General features: G+C 37.2%; 1 protein-coding gene across 10 annotated transcripts in view; it reads left to right on the top strand.

The window, feature by feature from the left end:
• PMS1 (PMS1 homolog 1, mismatch repair system component) overlaps nucleotides 1-22,956 on the top strand; it is a 98,190-nt gene that overhangs the window by 26,953 nt on the left and 48,281 nt on the right. For 7 of the 10 annotated variants that reach the window (XR_010944339.1, XM_067741211.1, XM_067741213.1 and 4 more), the window contains one exon: nucleotides 9,471-9,634. Coding sequence is in view for 8 of the 10 variants with exons in the window: in XM_067741211.1 (XP_067597312.1) it covers nucleotides 9,471-9,634 (164 nt within the window). In the remaining 2 variants the exon portion in view is untranslated. Of the gene's footprint in view, nucleotides 1-7,751; nucleotides 7,783-9,470; nucleotides 9,635-9,850; nucleotides 10,612-22,956 lie in introns of those variants that run through there. The other 3 variants (XR_010944340.1, XM_067741218.1, XM_067741215.1) reach the window with 3 other exon arrangements.

Genomic DNA, 22,956 nt, shown 5'->3' with positions numbered 1-22,956 from the left:
TTGTATCTCAACCCTGCGGTCCATTCATTAGAATCATGTGAGGAGATTGATTTAATAAGTCGGGATTAGCTGGTGACTGGTAGTTTTAAAAGTTGCTCAGTGTTTGAAAAAACACAGACTTAACGGTTTATGGCCTTGAGAAAGCATCCAGTACTAATTTCATGTTTTTTTCCCCAACAAAAGCTAATTATTAACCTGATATTTAAGCAATATACTTTTTATACCTTTATTCAACGTTTTTTCTTTTTCTTTTTTTATTGAAATATAGTTGATTTACAATATTAGTTTCAGGTGTACAATGTAGTGATCCAGTATTTTTATAGATTATGCTCCATTTAAAGTTATTATAATATACTGGTTATATTCCTTGTGCTGTACAATATATTCTTGTAGTTTCTTTTATACAAAGCAGTTTGTACCTCTTAGTCCTCTACTCCTATCTTGCCCCTCCCCCTTCTCACTCCACTAGTAACCAGTATTTTGTTCTCTACATCTGTGAATCTGTTTTATTATTTTCATTCATTTGTTGTTATTTTTAGATTCAACATATAAGTGAAATCATACAGTATTTGTCTTTCTCTGTCTGATTTATTTCACTAAGCATAGTACCCTCTAGGTCCATACATGTTGTTGCAAATGGTAGAATTTCATTATTTTTTTCATGGCTGAGTAGCGTTCCATTCTATACATGCACCACATCTTTTTCATCCATTCATCTGTGGTTGGACACTTAGGTTGTTTCCATATCTTGGCAACTTAGGTTGTTTCCATATCTTGGCAATTGTAAATAATGCTACTGTGAACGTTGGGGTGCATGTATCTTTAAGAATTAATGTTTCTGTTTTCTTCAGATACATACCCAGGAGTGGAATTGTGGGATCATATGGTGGTTCTATTTTTAGTTTTTTGAGGAACCTCTATTCTGTTTTCCATAGTGGCTGCACCAATTTACATTTCTACCAACAGTGTGTTAGGGTTTGCTTTTCCCCACATCCTTGCCAGTTTATTTGCAGTCATATGATAGCCATTCTGACATGTGTGAGTTGATAACTCATTGTGGTTTGATTTGCATTTCTCTAATGATCAAGCACTGTTGAGCATCTTTTCACATGCTTGCTAGCCATCTGTATATCTTCTTTGGAAAAATGTCTATTCAGGTCTTCTGCCCACTTTTTAATCAGGTGTGTTGTTTTTTGATATTGAGTTGTTTGAGTTGTTTATATATTTTTTATGTTAACTCCTTATTGGTCATATTATTTGCAAATATTTTCTCCCATTCAGTAGGTTGTCTTTTTGTTTTGATAACTGTTTCCTTTGCCATGCAAAAGCTTTTCAGTTTATTTAGGCCCCATTTGTTTATTTTTGCTTTTGTTTCCTTTGCCTTAGGAGACACGTTCAAAAAAATATTGCTCTGATTTATGTCTGAATGTTATGCCTGTGATTTCTTCTAGATGTTCTAGTCTTATATTTAGATACTTAATCCATTTTGAGGTTATTTTTGTAAGTGGTGTGAGAAAATGTTCTAATTTCATTTTACATGTAGCTGTACAGTTTTCCCAGTACCACTTATTGAAGAGACCATTTTTTCTCCATTGTATATTCTTGCCTTCTTTGTCATTAATTGACCATAAGTGCCTGAGTTTATTTCTGGGATCTGTATTCTGTTTCACTGATCTATGTGTCTATTTTTGTGCCAGTACCATACTATTTTGATTACTGAAGCTTTGTAGTGTAGTCTGAAGTCAGTCTGATACCTCCAGCTTTGTTCTTTTTTCTCAAGATTGCTTTGGCTCTTCAGGATCTTTAGTGGTTCCATATAAATTTTAGAATTATTTGTTGTAATTCTGTGAAAATGTCAAGGGGTATTTTGATGGGGATTGCATTAAATGTGTAGATTGCTTTGGGTAGGATGTACATTGTAACAATATTAATTCTTCCAATCCATGAACACGGGATAGCTTTCCATATCTTTGTATCATCTTTAATTTCCTTCATCAGTGTTTTATAGTTTTCAGAATATAGATCTTCCACCTCCTTGGTTAAGTTCATTCCTAGGTATTTTTGATGCAATTTTAAATAAGATTGTTTTCTTCTTTTCTTTCTCTGATAGTTAATTATTAGTTATTAGTTATTTCATTATTACCATCAGGTTTCTGTATATTAATCTTGTATCCTTCAACTTTACTAAATTCATTTATTAGTACTAGTAGTTATTTGGAGGGAGACTTTAGGGTTTTCAATGTGTAATATCAAGTCATCTGCAAAAAGTGAGTTTTACTTCTTCCTTTCCAATTTGGATTATTTTTACTTCTTTTTCTTGTCTGATTGCTGTGGTTAGCACTTCCAATACTATGTTAAATGGAAATGGCAAGAGTGGGCATCCTTGTGTTGTTCTGTTGAGCATGATATTAACTGCGTTTGTCATCAACGGTCTTTATTATGTTAAGATACATTCCCTCTATACCAACTTTGATGAGAGTTTTTATCATGAATGGTTCAATTTTATCAGATGCTTTTTCTGTGTCTATCGAGATGATCATGTGATTTTTATCCTTTTTGTTAATATAGTGTATCAGATTGATTGATTTACAGATGTCAGACCATCCTTGCATCCCTGGAATAAATCCCACTTCATCATGGTGTATGATCCTTTTCTATATATTGTTGAATTTGGTTTGCTAATCTTTTGTTGAGGATTTTTGCATCTATGCTCATCAGAGAGATTGGCCTGTAATTTTATTTTTTTAGTGTCTTTGGTTTTGGTATCTGGTTAATGGAGGCCTTATAGGATGAATTTGGGAGCGTTCCTTCCTCTTCAATTTTTTGGAATAGTTTGAGAGGATAGGTATTATTTCTGCTTTATATGTTTGGTAGAATTCCCATGTGAGCTTCTCTGGTCCTGGGCTTTTGTTTACTGGGAGTTTTTTATTATAAAATCAGTTTCACTGCTAGTGATCAGTTTGTTCAGATTGTCTATTTTTTCCTGCTTCAGTCTTGGAACATTATATTTCTAGAAATTTATCCATTTCTTGTAGGTTGTCCAATTTGTGGGCATATGACAGTTTATAGTATTTTCTTAAGATTTTTTCGTATCTTTGTGATATTGGTTGTTATTTCTCTTCTTTCATTTTCTTGTTTTGTTTATTTGGATTCTCTTTTTCTTGATGAACCTGGTTAAAGGCTTATCCATTTTGTTTATATTTTTAAAAAACCAGCTCTTGATTTTGTTGATCTTTTTTATTGTTTTCTTGGACTCTTTATTTCCTCTCTGATCATTATTATTTCATTCCTTAATGCTGATTTGGGCTGTGCTTGTTCTTTTTTTCCTAATTCCTTTAGATGGTAGTTTAGGTTGTTTATTTGAGATTTTTCTTATTTCTTGAGGTAGGCCTGGATTGCTATAAACTTCTCTCTGAGAACTGCTTTTGCTGCATGTGATAGATTTTGTAAAGGTGTGTTTTTTTTTTCATTCGTCTCAAGGTATTTTCTAATTTCCTTTTTAGTTTCTTCATTGACCCATCAGTTTTTTAGTAGCATGTGGTTTAGTCTCCACGTGTTTGTGTTTTTCCCACTTTTCTTTCTGTAATTGATTTCTAGTTTCATACTGTTGTGGTCAGAAAAAATGCTTGGTGTAATTTCTGTTCTCAAATTTTATTCAATTTATTTTTATTTATTTTTATTTTTTATTGCTGTACGCGGGCCTCTCACTGTTGTGGCCTCTCCCATTGCGGAGCACAGGCTCCAGATGCGCAGGCCCAGCGGCCATGGCTCACGGGCCCAGCCGCTCCGCAGCATGTGGGATCCTCCCAGACCAGGGCATGAACCCGCGCCCCCTGCATCGGCAGGCGGACTCTCAACCACTTCCCCACCAGGGAAGCCCTGTTCTCTTAAATTTTTGAGAATTGTTTTGTGGTCTAGCCTGTGATCTCTAGCATGGAGAACATTCTGTGTGCACTTGAAAAGAATGTGTATTCTGCTGTTTTGGATGGAATGTCCTGTAGGTATCTATTAAGTCCAGCTGGTCTAATGTGTTATTTAAAACTACTATTTCCTTATTGATTTTTTTTTTTTCTGGATGATCTGTCCATTGGTGTAAGTGGGGTGTTAAAGTCCCCTACTATTATTATATCATTGTCAATTTCTCCCTTTATATATGTTAATATTTGCTTTATATATTTAGGTGTTCCTCTGTTAGGTGCATATATATTAATGAGTATTAAACTCTCATTTTGTATTGATCCCTTTATTACTGTATAATTCTCTTCTTTGTCTTTTGTTACAGATTTTGTCTTACAGTGTTTTTTGTTCGATATCAGTATTATTTGCCCCAGCTTTCTTGTTATTATTTGCATGAAATATCCTTTTCCATCCCCTCACTTTCATTTTATGTATGTCTTTAGCTCTAAAGTGAGTCTCTTGTAAGCAGCATATAGTCAGGTCTTGTTTTTTAATCCAATCAGCCATCCTATGGCTTTTCTTTCTCTTTTTTTTTTTTTTTTTGGGGCCATGCCCCACAGCTTGTTCCCCTACCAGGGGATCAAACCTGGGCCCTCAGCAGTGAAAGCCCAGAATCCTAACCACCAGGCTACCAGGGAATTCCCAGCTACCCCATGTCTTTTTTTTTTTTAAATAAATTTATTGATTTATTTTTGGCTGCGTTGGGTCTTCATCGCTATGCGCGGGCTTTCTCTAGTTGCGGTGAGCGGGAACTACTGTTTGTTGCGGTGCGTGGGCTTCTCATTGTGGTGGCCTCTCGTTGCGGAGCATGGGCTCTAGGCACATGGGCTTCAGTAGTTGCAGCACGCAGGCTCAGCAGTTGTGGCACACGGGCTTAGTTGCTCCACGGCATGTGGGATCTTCCTGGACCAGGGCTCGAACCCGTGTCCCCTGCATTGGCAGGCAGATTCTTAACCACTGCACTACCAGGGAAGACCCTATCCTGTGTCTCTTGCTTGGAGCATTTAGTTCATTGACATTTAAAGTAATTATTGATAGGTACGTACTTATTGCGATTTTGTTACTTATCGTCTGGTTGTTTCCGTATATTTTCTCAGTCGTTTTCTTTTAGGTTCTTTCCTTATGATTTGATGATTTTCTTTAGTGGTATGCTTGTCTTCCTTTCTCTAGTTTTTGTGAATCGTATTTTTTTTTTTTTTTTTTTTTGGCTGCGCATGCCGCCTGCAGGATCTGTTCCCTGGTCAAGGATTGAACCTGGGTCATGGCAGTGAAAACCTGGAATCCTAACTACTAAGCCACCAGGGTACTCCCTCTATTGTAGTTTTTGATTTATGGTTACCGTGGGGTTCATATATGTTGACCTATAATTGTATCTACTTGTTTAAAACTGGTAGTCCTTTAAGTTCAAACACATTATAAAAGATCTACATTTTTTTCCTCCCTTCTCCCACATTTTGTGTTTTTGATGTCATATTTTACATCTTCATTTTTATCCATTAACCTGTATTGTAGTTATAGTTAATTTTACAATTTTTTGTCTTTTAATCTTCATAGTAGCATGCATATTTAAGTGGTTGATGGACAGCCTTTACTATATATTGGTTTTTGCTTTTTTTTTGGCTGTGCTATGCGGCGTGTAGGATCTGAGTTCTCCGACCAGGGGTTGAACCCAGGCCCGACCAGGAGTTGAACCGGGGCCCTCAGCAGTGAAAGCTTCGAGTCCTAACCACTGGACTACCAGGGAGTTCCCTATATTTGTTTTTAATAGTGGGATTTTACTTTCCAGCAGATTATTACTTCTTGTTGTAGCCTTTTCTTTTTCTTAGAGAAGACCTTTTAACATATCTTTTAAAGTCATTTTATTATTGATGAACTCTTAGTTTTTGCTTGTCTGAGAAGTTCTTTATCTCTCCTTCAATTCTAAATGGTAATCTTGCTGGGTAGTATACCCTAGGTTGTAGGTTTTTTCCTTTCAGCACTTTATATATATCATGCCACTCCCTGATGGCTTGCAAAGATTCTGCAGAAGAATCAAATGATGGCCTTATGAGGGTTCCCTTATATATGACTCTTTGTGGGGGGGTGGTTGTTGCCTTTAGAATTCTCCCTTTATCTTTAATCTTTCTATTTTAATTATGATATGTCTTGATGTGGGTCTGTTTAGGTTCATTTTGTTTGGGACCCTCTATGCTTCCTGTATTTGGATATCTCTTTCCTTCTTCAGGTTTGGGAAGGTTTCAGCCATAATTTCATCAAATATATTTTCGACCCCTTTTCTCTCTGTCTTTTCCTTGGACCCCTGCAAAGCAAATGTTAGTACGCTTGATGTTGTCCCAGAGGTCCCTTAAACTCTTCTCATTTTTTAAAATTTGTTTTTCTTTTCATTGTCCTGATTGGGTGATTTCCATTATTCATATTCCAGATCACTTATGCGTTCTTCCTGTATCACCAAGTCTACTGTTAATTCTTTCCACTATGTTTTTTGTTTCAGTTATTGTATTCAGTTCTGACTGGTTCTTTTTTGTTTCCTTTTAGTTCCTTGTTAAAGTTCTCACTTTGTTCATCTGTTCTTTTCCCTAGTTCAGTTAGCATTCTTATTACTAATGCTTTGAACTCTATCTAGTAAATTATTTACCTGTGTCATTAGTTGTTTTTTTCATGGGTTTTCTCTTGTTCTTTCATTTGAAACAAATTCCTCTGTCTTCTTATTTTGCTTAACTTTTTCTGTCTCTATGGAATTTGGTGAAACAGTTACTTATCTTGGCCTTGTAGTGGAATCCTTGTCTGGGAGCATCCCTATACTGTCTGTGTGTGCCAGGTGCCTTTGGTGGGAGAGCTGGATTTTATATGAGCATGAGTTACATCTTCCCCTATGGAGTAGTGGCAGCTTTCACCTTGGTTGGGGAGTAGGGCTAGAGATAGATGGACTAGAACCAGAGTCACGTGTGAGCTGGGGCTTCTCTGCTCAGTGGCCAATACCACCCTATTGGGGATGGGATCAGGTCCCATGTTGCTGGAATAGAAGGTCTGAGGGTCAGGTCTGAGCTGGCTCTCTTCCCTCTAAGTGTGTGCTCTCCCCTCCCAGCATTGGCACACTTGCCCTTAAGGGGAGCTGGAGCAAGAGAGGCTGGTGTGGGTGCTTCTCATGGGTCGGGGTGCAGGCTGTGGTGGTCCTGGCACCAGTTAGAATTCCATACTACTCTTGATCTACTCTCTCCAGGAGCACCAACAGAGGCTGACTTCAACCCTGCTCAGATGCTGCATCGGGCCTGAGCCGGCTTCACCCTCTACAATTGTGCATTCTTTTCAGCCAGGACAACCCTTGCCCTAATGTGGAGCTATGCTGTAGAGCAAGAGGGACCAGGGCCAATGCTCAGTGTGGACTAGGCATGCACCATGGCTGTCCTGGCACCAGAGTTCTGGACTATTCCCAATCCACTTCCTTTGCAAGTGCCAGCAATGATTGCCCCTACCCCATTTGGATGCTGCCCCAGGTCCAAGCCAGCCCCATCCCCTACAACTGTGCACTCCCTTTGGCTGTGGCAGCCCTGTCACAGTGTGGAGCTGTGCCACAGAATGAGCCGAGGCCAGAGTGGATGCTCAGCTTGTCTGAGGTATGTGCTGGGGTGGTACTGGGAAACAGGCCAGAGACCTGGGCAGTTTTAATCTGCTTCCTCTGCCTTATTTCAGGAGTAAGCAAGCATATGCGTGCTCTTCATGAGTGGAGTCTAGGTTTCTTATAGCCCCACTGTCAATCCTGCTGGTTTTCAAACCACCTGAAGCGACTCATCTTCCTGGTGTTGGACCCCATGGATGGGGTGCCCAGTAAGTGGTTCAAACCGCTCACTCCTCAGGGAGGATCTCTGAGCCTGTGTACTCCCTCCGCATCTGTGCCCCCTCCAAGAAGAGGAGGGGGATTACACAGACTTGCTTCTCTTCCCCTCCTGCTTGATTTCATGTGCATCTTTCTTACACATTTGGTTGTATAAGAGTCTTAATGCCAGTCTCCAGTTTGTTTTCAGTAAGAATTGCTCTACAAGTAGTTGTATTTATGATGTGTTAGAGAGGGGAAGTGAGCTCTGTATCCTCTGTCTCTGCTATCTTGATCCCACCTCTCAACTTTTTAGTTAAATAAGTTCAAAGTTAAAAAAATCCTTTTGTTAGATTATCCTGTGTTTTGCGTATTTGTTGTTGTTCAGGAGATGAGGTAAATTAAACCAGGCAATTAGATATTATTTCAGATAAGAATTTTTTTTTTATTTGAAGTATAGTTGATTTACAATGTTGTCTTAGTGTCTGGTGTACAACAAAGTGATTCAGTTTTACATATATATATTATTTTTCATATTTTTTCCATTATAGGTTATTATAAGATATTGAATATAGTTCCCTGTGCTATACAGTAGGACCTTGTTGTTTACGTGTTTTATATATAGTAGTTTGTATCTGCTAATTCCAAACTCCTAGTTTATCCCTCCCTCCTGCCCTTTCTCCTTTGGTAACCATAAATTTGTTTTCTATGTCTATGGGTCTGTTTCTGTTTTGTAGATAAGTTCATTTATATCATATTTTAAATTCCACATATAAGTGATATCATACGGTATTTGACTTTCTCTGTCTGACTTTTTTCACTTAGTGTGATAATCTCTAGGTCTGTCCGTGTTGCTGCAAATGGCATTATTTCTATTTTATGGCTGAGTAATGGTCTGCTGTATACATATACCACATCTTTATCCATTCATGTGTCAGTGGACATTTAGAGTGCTTCCATGTCTTGGCTATTGTCAGTAGTGCTGCTGTGAACATTGGGGTGCATGTTTCTTTCTGAATTAGAATTTTCTCCAGCTATATGTCCAGGAGTGGGATTGCCGGATCATATGGTAACTTTTTTTTAAGGACCCTCCATACTGTTTTCCATAGTGGCGGTACCAATTTACATTCCCACCAACAGTGTAAGAGGGTTCTTTTTTCTCCATACCCTCTCCAGTATTTATTATTTGTAGACTTTTTAATGATGGCCATTCTGACCAGTATGAGGTGATAACCTCATTGTAGGTTTGATTTACATTTCTCTGATAATTAGCGATGTTGAGCATCAGATAAGAATTTTTAATTGAATAATTAAGGTTATCACATATGCTGTTAGCCTTATACCACCTATGTATTTCAAAGTGCAGAATAAGCATCATCACCAGGTAGTTTGAATATCTGCAGATTTCTTAAGATACTGTACATTCTAGTAAGCCCATGTTTCTCTGCAGTGGTAGAAATAAGATTATTCTTGTTTAGATCACATAGAAGAGATCATACTTAGCAGGTCAGACCTGTTACAAATAGGAGAGCCTAGCAAGGGATCAGAATAGCTTGCAAGGTTGAGCCTTCTTTGTGTTCCCAGAGTTTGAAGAGGACTGGCCTTCAGTGATAAAAGGGATTAATTACTGATTGTATGTGGATTTGAAGATCTGTGAAGTTCCTTCCACATCTAAATATGCTTTCCTCTTATCTACCAACAGGTACAACTGTAACTGCTTTACGATTGTTTAAGAATCTACCTGTAAGAAAGCAATTTTACTCAACTGCTAAAAAATGTAAAGAGGAAATAAAAAAGGTCCAAGATCTCCTCATAAACTATGGTATACTTAAACCTGATGTAAGGATTGTTTTTGTACATAACAAGGTAAGCATTATTGTAGTTTCAACAGGACATTTTTGGTATATGATATAATAAAGGGACAACATATTTTATCTAAATCAGTTAGATATGTAAAGAGTCTTCTTTCAAAATGTGTCCACATTTGTTTAGCTTTTTCTTTATTGTTTAAAGAGCATCTTTACTTTGTTACCTTGTACCTATATGAAATCTGATTGAACCTTTTATTTCTTAATTTCTAAGATAGGTGATTCTACCAAGAGACTTTTCCATCCAAGAAATGTTTGCTTCCTAACTATGACGACGAGTAAGACTTGTTCTTTTCCTTTAAAGAATTCACAATTTAGTAACATTTTCCACCTTTTATTCTAAACTGTTTCTTCTTTGGAAGAGTTTTTTGTTAAGTTTTTAAAGGAAACTCTACCTCATTTCTTTCCATTTTTCAAAGCAGGGCTGATAAGGAATTCCTCCTGTTGCTTGATGAATCTTAGGGGAAAGAAAGGTTTACATATCTTCTGATTGTTATGTTTTTCATAAAATTCCACACATGCACTTCAAAATATTTAATGTAAGGTGAGTAGAACCACACAGCAGAAGTTTGGAAACCTGATGGGGAGTAGAGAGTTAACATTTATTAAGAGTGTACACAATGCCAGGGCCTATGCTAGGTGTGTAAAACTCCTATATCCACAGCAACAGCCAGGTGAGGTAGACATTATATCAATTTGCAGTTGTCCTCTGAACTCAGAGGTATGATACTCTGCTCAGTGTTGCACAGCTGGTAAATTGTTGAGATGGGTTTCAAAACTTTACCTGCCTACAGAGTATAGGTTCTTCACACTCTACTGTTTTGTCTTCCCATTTTAATACTACATTACATTTGTGTAGTTCTTTTCCAGGTTTCAGAGCACTTACCATAACCTTGTGGGTTAGACAGCCTTATCTCTGTTTGTATAGGGAACTTGAAGCTCAGAATGATCTAAGGAATTGTTTTCTATTTTATAGTAAGTAATACTACTGAGGTCAGAACCCTTTTTCATCCAGTTTTCTTTCCACTCCATGTCTTTTTACTTGTTATTAAGAAGATTCCATATTAAACCAAGTTATGGTGGAATATTTATGATCAAAATCTTTGGTCATCTTAAAAAAATAAAGAAAAACATTAAGAATAGTCAGCCACCTGTTCCTGCTGGCATAGAGCTCAACCAAATGATACCTTGAGATCCCTTCCAGCTCTATCATGCTAGGATTCCTCAGGATGTTGATAGATAGAGACTCATCCTGTTAATATAAATAACCCTATGACCTCTTGATCCAAAGGACATTTAGTCATTAAAAGTTGAATTACCCAAGTTAAGAAAATATTAAGGGCAGAAGAAACAGTGATCACGAAGGGAAAACAAATGGAAAAAGGTAAAACATGAAGACAGGAGCTACATTTTTATAAAAGAAAAGTGACTACAACCAAAGAGAAAAGTTTTAAGAGAAAACAGAAGAATATTATTGCCCTGTGTAATGGAGATGCATATTTAAAGTCAAATATATATCTTCTAAGCTTTGAATAAGTTTATATTATTATCCCAATCTGTGTAAGATCATCAGTGTAGGCATTTTCTTTTGAAACTGGAAAGTAGTATTTTTTAATACACTGTATTTTATAATTTTTGGAAGACACCGTATCTGAACTTATACTGAGCAAACGCAGGTCTCTCGGTGGTCTTCAGTAATTTCAGATGCAGTTCAAATCCTGGAGAGTGTTATACCATGCAAGTAATGTAAGATTATCAAAAGTTTTATAGTAAAATTAAGTATTAGCTATTATTACACAAGGAAATCATGGACTCAATTATATTTTCAAGCTTTTTTCTTTTAGTATAAATTATTTTTTCACTCTTCTATTTATTAATAGTGCTGTTGTGCCTCAAATGTTATATTGTTAAATGTCCTAAAATAGCATTGATACATTATCATAAATCTCTTTGAACATTGAGTCCTGCTCTGCTCTTACAAACATGCTTATGTTTGTCATTCTTTATGTGCTTTTCTGAAGAATTTTTTTGCCTTAGCTTAAAATTTAAAGATGGCAATATTGTTGTCTCTTCTTTTTTTGAAATTTTTTTCTACATTGGAAACAAACAATCATATTGCACATAATCTGAGAAGTACTATTGCTATTTTGACATCTTGGATTAAATAGTGTTCCTTCTTTTTATGAAGGTTTAACCTGCCAAGACATTCTTTGAATACTGATAATGTTGATGTTCTTGCCAGTATGGTTATGTTAGAAAGAGGTATTTTTCTTCTTTCATCACCATGTTCCTTGAAAGCATATTGAATAATGAGACAGCCAAAGAGAAATAATTTACAAGTAGATTCAGTGACTTTATTTAAAGTAGATTTTGTTTGGAGAAATGCTAGAGCCATTTCTTAGATGAGCACTACAGTCTTCAACTTTTGTTTTGTAACTGAATCCCTGTGAGGTCCTGCTACATATATTTTCATTTATAAAGTAGCTGTTTCCCAGAATTAGAAGTTTTTCTCAATGTGGTGATATCTGAAACCCACTTAGTAGTATTAGCTCTTTCATAAGTGCATGAGTAATTTTATAGACCACTAGTTTAGAACATAATGGTAAATATGTGCTTTCAGATAAGGGATACTTTCATACTTCATACTTGTGGATTTTCGTGATTTTCCTTTGCTTAAAATATCATTTGTATTTTAAAAAATTGTTTTGAATTTAATCCTGTCTTGATAATTAGAGTCCTGCTGTTATTGCAAAAGCTGAATTGGAGGGCTTCCCTGGTGACGCAGTGGTTGAGAGTCCACCTGCTGATGCAGGGGACACGGGTTTGTGCCCTGGTCTGGGAAGATCCCACATGCCGTGGAGCAGCTGGGCCCGCGAGCCATGGCCACTGAGCCTGCGCGTCCGGAGCCTGTGCTCCACAACGGGAGAGGCCACAACAGTGAGAGGTCCGTGTACCGCAAAAAAAAAAAAAAAAAAGCTGAATTGGATATTATTGACATTAGAAGGTCTGATCTGTCTCTTACAAAAGAGAGAGAGAAGTAATTTAAGGAATGGCTTTCTACCTATCCCACTTACATGTGACATGAATGTTAAGGCTTATTGGGATGAATTTATTTATTTTTGAAGTCTGGAAGAATGATGACCAAGAATGAGAAGGAAGGCACACATTTATTAGATTATAAACTAAAGATAAATAAGTGGTAGTTTATAATCTGTATGCCTTACATTCATGTTATTCCCTTTGTTCATTTTATTCTACTTTGCATCTTTTAGACTTTTACTCATGTTTTTTTTTTTTTTTTTTTTTTTGCGGTACGCCGTCCTCTCACTGTTGTGGCCTCTCCTGTTGTGGAGCACAGGCCCCGGATGCACAGGCTCAGCGGCCATGGCTCACGGGCCCAGCCGCTTTGCAGCATGTGGGATCTTCCCGGACCAGGGCACGAACCCGTGTCCCCTGCATCGGCAGTTGGACTCTCAACCACTGCGCCACCAGGGAAGCCCTTACTCATGTATTTTTGAATGTCCCAGTTTTGTTTCACCTGTGCTGTGAGGAATCAAGGAAAAGTCCTTTGCCCATAACTGGACCAGTATTAAAGGGTCACCCCTCCCCCCACCCATCCCAGCCAGTGTTGTGGAGGCAGTATAATCAAAGAGAAATTCCAGTCCAGGACTATGGTTCAAATGCCCCTTCCTTCTGAAGAATATATTCTTCCAGTTCTAACCTTGAAAGTTTGGGTGGTTTGTTTTTATTTCTTTTTTAATTAGTGAAGGTGGATGTTCCTTCAAATATATTTTAAGGTTAGCTTGGGGCTCATTATCAATCATGATTGGTTGGTTGTTTATTTGTTTTTATTTGCAAATTAATGATAAATTTTTTTAATGGTTCTCATTTTTCTTCTGTTATATTAACTTCTTTTACTTTTCACCTAACTTCTGTGAAATATTATATAGAAAAGATGAGGGCCATATATAAGTCAAATTCTAGTTTAGTTGATTTCTAATTTTGATGTTTGCTCACACTGTTAAAAAAGTCTTTGAAGTCTTCCCCTATCTGCCAGCAAGACTTAGTTATTATGTAGCTTTTTCCGTAGCATTTTCTGTGTATTCCTATTATGTCACTTTTGCTTTGTTGGAAATGATTTGCATTCTCTCTCCCCGTCCCAACAGCCTCTTGTGGAAGGGGGGGGCCGCATCTTGCTTATATCTGTATTCCTCTTAATGCTCACTTAGCATTACCAAATTTTGAGTATACAACCATAAAAAAGAATGAAATAATGCCATAGAGATTATCATACTAAGTGAAGTAAGTCAGAAAGAGTAAGGCAAATAACGCATAATATAACTTATATGTAGAATCTAAAATATGACACAAATGAACTGATCTACGAAACAGAAACAAACTCACAGATACAGAGAACAAACTTGTAGTTGCCTAGGGAGAGGGGGTGGGGGAGGGAGAGATTGGAAGTCTGGGATTAGCAGATGCAAATTATTATGTATAGAATGGATAAGCAGCAAGGTCTTACTGTATAGCACAGGGAACTATGTTCAGTATCCTGTAGTAAACCTTAATGGAAAAGAATATATATGTGTGTGTGTGTGTGTGTGTATATATATATATATATATATATATATATATATATATATATATATAACTGAATCACTTTGTTGTACAGCAGAAATTAACAAAGCATTGTAAATTAAAACCCCAAAATATTGAGTATAGTTCCCTGTGGTATACAGTAGGTCCCTGTTGGTTATCTCTTTTATATATAGTAGGGTATATATGTTAATCCCAAACTCCTAATTTATTCCTCTTCCCCCCCCTTTCTCCTTTGGTAACCAAAAGTTTGTTTTCTATGTCTGTGGGGTCTATTTCTGTTCTGTATAAGGTCTGTGGGGTCTATTTCTGTTCTGTACAAATGACCTGTATAAAGTCATTTGTATCTTTTTTTTATTTTTGGATTCCATATATAAGTGATATTGCATGATATTTATCTTTCTCTTTCTGGCTTCACTTAATGGTACAATAATCTCTAGGTCCATCCATGTTGCTGCAAATGCCATTGTTTTATTCTTTTTTATGGCCGAGTAATATTCCATTGTATATATATACCACAAATGGGACATAATTAAAAGCTTTTGCACAACAGAGGAAACCATAAACAAAACAAAAAGACAACCTACAGAATGGGAGAAAATATCTAAAAATGATGTGACTAGCAAGGGATTAATCTCCAAAATATACAGAGAGCTCATACAGCTCAATATAAAAAAAAAACCAAACCACCCAATTAAAAAATGGGCAGAAGATCTAAATAGATATTTCTCCAAAGAAAACATACAGATGGCCAAAAAAGCACATGAAAAAATGCTCAACATTGCCGATTATTAGGGAAATGCAAATCAAAATTACTAGTACCACTTTAAATTCACGATCACTAATCTTTGTACTGCCTGGTAGTCATACTGTGTTTCTCTTGCCCATTTTCTCTCCTGGTCTCCTATATCAGTGCTTTAAACAAACTTTAATGTGCATACAAATCACCTGGGGATCTTGTTAAAAGTGCAGATCCTGATTTAGAAGGCCAGGGAGGGCCTGAGATTCTACATTTCCGACAAGTCTCCAGGTGGTGCAGTTGCTGCTGGCCCAGGATCCACACATTGAGTGGAAGTCCCAAAGGGCTATTTCATGTGTTCTCTTCTCAGACAGTCAAGTCCTTCTTCCCTATCTTCACAAGAGTAGCACAGGGAACTAGAACATAACCTGATCTTACGTCCTATTTCACTGAGAAAATTGAGGCAATCAAGAGAGAACTTTTACAAACTACCCACCTGTCTGCAATTGTGCCCATACATTCAGCCTTCCCTTCTGTTGCTATAGATGTATGTGTCATGTTTCTAGGCAAGGCCAATTCCTTCACTTGGGCAAAACTTCTTAAAATACTTGTCTGTATTCATTGTCTCCAATTACTTTCCCCCCATTCTCTCTTGAACCCACTCTAGTCAGACTTTCTCTTTCTGCCAGTCCACAACTCTTACCAAGGTCACCATTGACTTTCAGATTTCTAAATCCAGTGGTCACTTCTCAAATCTTATCTTACTTAACATTTGCTACAGTTGATCTCCGCATCCTTGAAACACTTTTTCACCTGTCTTCTAGGTCAACACACATACTTGGTTTTTTTCCTATCTTTCTACCATTTGTTATCAGTCTTCTAGTTCCACCTCATATCCTAACTTGTAAACATTTAGTGTCCTGTGGCTCAATTCTGGAATTTATCCTCATATGTGTGTGTGTGTGTGTGTGTGTGTGTGTGTGTGTGTGTGTGTATAATTTATTCTCATATATATTCTTTTCTTGATGTGCTTATTCAGTCTTATGCCTTTAGATATCATTTATACATTGATGACTCCTCAATTTTTATCTCCATTCTATAGCTCTCTTCTGAACTCCAAACTTATAGATCTAACTACCACCCCAAATCTCTCTTTGTTTTTTTTTTGTTTTTGTTTTTTTGCAGTACGCGGGCGTCTCACTGCTATGGCCTCTCCCGTTGCGGAGCACAGGCTCCGGACGCGCAGGCTCATCAACCATGGCCCACAGGCCCAGCCGCTCCGCGGCATGTGGGATCCTCCCAGACCGGGGCACAAACCCATGTCCCCTGCATCGGCAGGCAGACTCTCAACCACTGCCCCACCAGGGAAGCCCCCCAAATCTCTCTTTGGATGTTTAGTAATAAGCTCCTCACATTTAACATGACCAAAAGTAAGCTCCCTACCTTGTCTCTCAGAATTGCTCTTTCCACATCCTTCTGCATCAGCATGTGAGAATTCTGTTTCTCCTGTTGGCAAACCAGAAGCCTTAGGGTTATCCTTGACTACTGATTCTCTCACACTTTAATCTGATAAAAGAGTAAATTCTGTTGGTCTACCTTCAAAATATATCTAAAATCTAACTTCTTTTCATCATGTCTGACTACCACTGTCGTCCAAGCCACCATCATCTCTCACCTGGATTTTTGTAATAGTACTCTAATTGGATCTCCCCACTTCCTACCTTTCTCTCTTTAGTCTATTCCCAGCCCAACAGCTAGAGTGACCTGTAAAAACGTAATTCAGGTCATGCAACTCCTCTTCAGTGAGTTTCCATCTCAAAGTCTTTATAAATGGGCTGTGAGTTCTACATAAAGGTTAGTAAACCTTTTTTTGTAAAGAGCCATAGTGTAAATATTTTGGGTTTTCTAACTCATACAGGCTCTCTTACAACTGTTCAGCTCTGCTGTTGTAGCATGAAAGCAGCCGTAGGTATTAAAACTTTACTTTAAAAAGCAGGCAGTGGGTTGGATTCAGTCCTTGGGCTATAGTTTGCTGACCCCTGTTATAGATGATCTGATCCACTATTATGTCTGATCTCATTTTTTTCTTTTCTTGGCTTCAGCTACCTGGCCTCCTTGTTTTTTCCTTGAACGTACTAGTCATACTCCCAACTCAGAACCTTTGTATTTGTAGTTCTTTGCTTAGAACATTCTTCTGTATATCTGGTTCAATCCTCATCTTTTAGTTCTTAAAACTTCTCAATGAAGCTTTCTTTAGCCACCCTAAAATTATAACCATTTCTCCCGCCCCACACATGTTTTCCTGCTGCTGCTGCTTAAAACTTCTCAAAATCAAATACACTGTATGTTGTATTTATGGGTTTTTTTTTTTTTTTTTTTTTTTTTTTGCGGTATGCGGGCCTCTCACTATTGTGGCCTCTCCCGTTGCGGAGCACAGGCTCCGGACGCACAGGCTCAGCGGCCATGGCTCACGGGCCCAGCTGCTCCGCGGCATGTGGGATCTTCCCGGACCGGGGCACGAACCCATGTCCCCTGCATCGGCAGGTGGACTCTCAACCACTGCGCCACCAGGGAAGCCCTGTTGTACTTATCTTAATTTATTGTCTCTCTCTCCTCCTCTGGAATATAATTTCCATGAGTGGAAGCATTTTTGACTATTTTTTCACCGATGTGTCCCTAGTCGATGGTAGTACTTCACGTAGGTACTCAAAAAATAGGTGTTAAAATAATGAGTGTGATCAAGGATTGAGAGCATGGAGGACAGGAGTACTCTTATCACATTGGTGGCACTAGCCCATATGGGATTGTGAACATAGGTATTAAAGCACCAAAGATACAGTGGTAAATGGTGTCACTAGAATCAGAAAAGAGAGGTGGGAAAACAGCAAGTATCAGCTTTTATACTCGAGACATTTCCCTTTTTTTCTGGAGGGCTCCTAGGAAGTCACAGAAGAGGGACGGCTGACTTTAGCCACTTGGCAGGTGGGTGTTACTTCACTTGGCAGTGAAGTAGGAACAACCTGTAAAAGTGATTTCACCTAGAACTCCACAAGTGGGTGGGTCATAGGCTAATTCTATTACAGTGTAATTTGCTGATATAGATAAATGGACCAAGATCATTCTAGGTAGAGGAATAGTATGAATATAAAAGATGTAGGTAGGAAAGTACAGAGCACATTTAGAGGCAGTGAATAAGTCAGTTTAGGTGAGTAAGTATTTTATATAAAGGAATACAGGAAGATAAATCCTGAAAGACAATTTGAGGCTAGATTATAAAGGGTCTTTAATGCTAGGCTGATTTTTTCTTTTTAAATAGAAAATTGGGAGTAGGGAAGTGACTTGATCAGGGTGTTACCTCAGACAGTTAGTTTGGTAGTAGTGTGCTGGGAGAAATTATAGGAGGCTATAAATGGTGACATTAGTTAGGAAGCTGTAACAAACATTCAGGCACTATGGGTCTGAATAGGATAAGCAGATTGGGCATAGAAAACAGTGTGATTGCTGTTATAAGGAAGAATCAATGAGACTGATTGACTGCACATAGAAAATGAAGAACAGAAAAGATGTGAGGATACCTGATTTAGTTAATGCCTAGGCAAATGATAATACTGTATACATGCCTTTTTTTATTCTTGGATGGGTGCATCTGTCTTTCTCCTCTTATATGTAGTACCTTCATGAATTACTCTGGCATAATTTTGATTTCACTCCGGAAAGAACCTAATAGAATCAAACCAAACTTTTAAAGTGAAGTTACTGTTACCTCATCAGTAGAAAGTTTTTGTTAACTAATCAATTAAGAAAGAAAAGCTAATCAACTCCAGGCTGCATATTATTTGTTAGCCTTAAAACTTGTTGCTTGTTTTTTTAATAAAAGGACAAAATTAGAAATAAAAAAAAAAAGAACCATAAGGTAATTGTTGGCATATTTGCCTGAATAGGGTGTATGGGAAGAGAATTGCCATCAGTTAAGGACCAGAGAGCCAGCTGATTGTAGGAGTGTTGGCAATTCAAAATCTGTAGGTTTGGTCGTCTTTTTTCTTTTCTAAATATTATTGTGTTAAGAACACTTAACATGAGATCTGCACACTTAACCAATAGTTTAAGTGTACCATATAGTATTGTTGACTAGTGGTATGGTGTACAGCAGATCTCTAGAACTTACTAACCCTAGCTGAAACTTTATGCCTATTTATTAGTAACTTCCTATTTCCCTTCCTATTTCCCCCCAGTCCCTGTTAACCACCATTTTGACTCTTTGATTCTATGAATTTGTCTATTTTAGATGCCTCATATAAGTGGAATTATGCAGTATTTGTCTTTCTATGACTAGTTTATTTCACTTGGCATAATGGTCCTTATGATCATCCATGTTGTCACATGTTGTAGGATTTCCTTCTTTTTTTAAGCCTGAATAATATTTCATTGTATGTATATAGTACATTTTCTTTATCCATTCATCCATCAGTGGACATTTAGGTTGTTTCCACATCTTGGCCATTGTAGATAGCGCTGCATGGGAGTGCTAGTATCTCTTTGAGAGTTTGCTTTCAATTATTTTGGAAAATACTCAGATGTAGGATTGCTGGATCATTTGATAGTTCTATTTTTAATATTTTGGGGTATCTCCATGCTGTTTTCTGCAGCAGCTACACCATTTTGTATCCCCACAAATAGTATACAACGGTTCCAGTTTCTCCACATAGTTACCAACACTTGTTGTCTTTTCAGTAGCCATCCTGACAGGTGTGAGGTGATATCTCATTGTGCTTTTTGATTTGCATTTTATACTGAGCATTTTTTTATATACCTGTTGACCATTTGTATTTCTTCTTTGGAGAAATGTCTATTCAGGTCTTTAGCCCATTTTTTGTTGGGTTATTAGTTTTTTGGTTTTAGAGTTGTAGGAGTGTCTTATATGTTCTGGAAATTAATTGTCAGATATATGGTTTGTAAATATTTTCTCCCATTTCATAGGTTGCCTTTTCACTTCATTGATTGCTTCCTTTGCTGTGCAGAAGCTTTTTAGTTTGATGTAGTCCCACTTGCCTATTTTTGTTTTTGTTGCTTGTCCTTTTGGTGTATTATCCAAGAAATCATTGCCAAGACGAGTGTCATAAAGCTTTTCTTGTATGTTGTCTTCTAGTTTTACAGTTTCAGGTGTTATATTTAAGTCTTTAATCTATTTTGAATTGATTTTTGTGTGTGGTGTAAGATAAGGGTCCAACTTCATTCTTTTGCATGTTGATATCCAGTTTTCCCAACACTATTTATTGAAGAGACTATCCTTTCCTCATTGTGTAGTTTTGGCACCCTTATCGGACATCAGTTGACCATATATGCATGGATCTTTTTCTAGGCTCTCTATTCTTTTCTGTTGGTATTTATGTCTGTCTGTATGCCAGTGCCATATTGTTTTGATTATTGTAGTAATCAAATACTACAATATATTGTAATATATTTCAACCTCAGGAACTGTCATGCCTCTAACTTTGTTCTTTATCAGGATTTATTTGGCTCTTCATGCTCTATTATAGTTCCATATGAGTTTTAGAATTGTGTTTTTCTATTTCCGTAAAGAATGCCATTGGGGTTTTTGGTTTTTTTTTTAATAGGGATTGCACTGAATCTGTAGATCACTTGAGTAGTATAGAAATTTTAACAATTTTAAGTCTTCCAACCCATGAACACAGGATGCCTTTCCACTTGTGTCATCTTTAATTTTCTTCATCAGTGTCACCATACAAGTCTTTCACCTCCTTAGATTTATTTCTAAGTATTTTATTCTTTTTGGTGCTATTGTAAATAAGATTGTTTTTCTAATTTCCTTTTCAGGTAGTTCATTGTTAGTATATAGACATACAACTGATCTTTGTATTAATTTTGTATCCTGCAACTTCATTGAATTTATTAGTTCTAACGGGTTTTTTATGGAGTCTTTAGGGTTTTCTAGAAATAGGATCTTATCTGCAAACAGGGACAATTTCACTTCTTCCTTTCTCATTTAGATCCCTTTTATTTCTTTTTCTTGCATAATTGCTTGGCTAGGACTTTCAGAACTATAATGAATAGAAGTGGCAAGTATGGGCATTCTTACCTTGTTACTGATCTTAGAGGAAAAGCTTTCAGTTTTTCACTGTTGAATATGGTGGACTTTTTCTAGATGGCTTTTATTATGTTGAATTACCTTCCTTCTATTCCTAGTTTGCTGAAAGTTTTGGTTTTTTTGTTTTTTGCGGTACGCGGACCTCTCACTGTTGTGGCCTCTCCCGTTGCGGAGCACAGGCTCCGGATGCGCAGGCTCAGCGGACGTGGCTCACGGGCCCAGCTGCTCCGCAGCATGTGGGATCTTCCCGGACCAGGGCACGCACCCGTGTCCCCTGCATCGGCAAGCAGACTCTCAACCACTGCGCCACCAGGGAATCCCCTGCTGAAAGTTTTTAATTGTGAAAGGTTGTTCAGTTTTGTCAGATATTTTTTCTGCATCTATTGAGATGATCACGTGATTTTTATCCTTTATTTTGTTAATGTGGTGTATCACATTAATTTAAATGGATATGTTGAACCATCCTTACATCCTAGAGATAAATCCCATTTGACCACAGTGTATGATCTTTTTAATATGCTGTTGGTTTGATTTCTAGTGTTTTGTTGAGAATATTTGCATCTGTATTCATCAGGGATATTGGCCTGTAGTTTGGTTTTCTCATAGTATTCTTCTCTGGCTTTGGTATCAGGAAAATGCTGGCTTCATAAAATGAGTTGGAAGTGTTTCTTCTTTCTCAGTTTTTAGGAAGAGTTTGAGAAGGATTGGTGTTAATTCTCCTTTAAATGTTTGGTAGAACTCACCAGTGAAGCCATCTGGTCTTAGGATTTTTTTTGTTGGAAGGATTTTGATTACTGATTCAAACTTCATACTAGTTATAAGTTTCTTCAGACTTTTCTTTCATAACTTAATCTTCGTAGGTTGTATGTTTTTAGGAATTGAACCCTTCTTGTAGGTTATCCAGTTTATTGACATGTAATTGTTCATGTTGTCTGTCATGATTATTTTTATTTCTGTGGCATTAGTTGTAATATCTCTTCACTTCTAATATTATTTATTTGGATCTATTTTTGTTAGTCTAGCTAATAACGGTTTGTTTTGTCCCATTTCAAAAAACCAACTCTTATTTTTGTTGATTTCTTTTTCTGGTTTTTTTCTCTATTTTGTTTATTTATTTTCTACTCTAATCTTTATTTTTTTTCCTTCTGCTAACTTTGGGCTTAGTTTGTTGCCCTTTTTCTAGGTCTTTGAGGTATATAGTTAGGTTGTTTGACATCTTTCTTTTTTAATGTAGGTGATTTTTCTGTGAACTTCCCTCTTAGTATTGCTTTTGCTGCACCCATAAGTTTTGGTATGTTGTATTTTCATTTTCCTTTATCTCAAGGCATTTTATAATTTCCTTTTTTATTTCTTCTTTGACCTAGTGGTTGGTCAAGAGTATGTTGTTTAATTTCCACATATTGTGAATTTTCTGGTTTTCCTTTTGCTATTGATTTTTAGCTTCATTGCATTGTGGTCAGAAAAAATACTTGGTATGTTTCAATCTTTTTAAATTTGTTAATACTTGTATCGTGACCTAACATATGATTTTTCCTGGAGAAAGAGCCAAGTGAGCTTGGGAAGAATGTGTATTCTGCTCCTGTTGGGTGGAATGTTCTATATATGTCTATTAGGTCTATTTGGTCTATACTGTTGTTCAAGTCCTTTGTTTCCTTATTGATTTTCTGTCTAGATTTTCTATCCATTATTGGTCTTGATCTGAAAAAAAGAACAGCTAGAGAACCATGTAGAGGATGGAGTTGCATTGTAGAAGAGGTGGTTGGGGTAGCTTCCTTTAAAATGTGTTAGGGAGGGCTTCCCTGGTGGCGCAGTGGTTGAGAGTCTGCCTGCCAATGCAGGGGACGTGGGTTTGTGCCCCGGTCCGGGAAGATCCCAC

The sequence above is a fragment of the Pseudorca crassidens genome, chromosome 6 (assembly GCF_039906515.1).
Source record: "Pseudorca crassidens isolate mPseCra1 chromosome 6, mPseCra1.hap1, whole genome shotgun sequence".
Classification (NCBI taxonomy): Eukaryota; Metazoa; Chordata; class Mammalia; order Artiodactyla; family Delphinidae; genus Pseudorca; species Pseudorca crassidens.
This window is presented reverse-complemented; position numbering and strand designations above follow the sequence as displayed.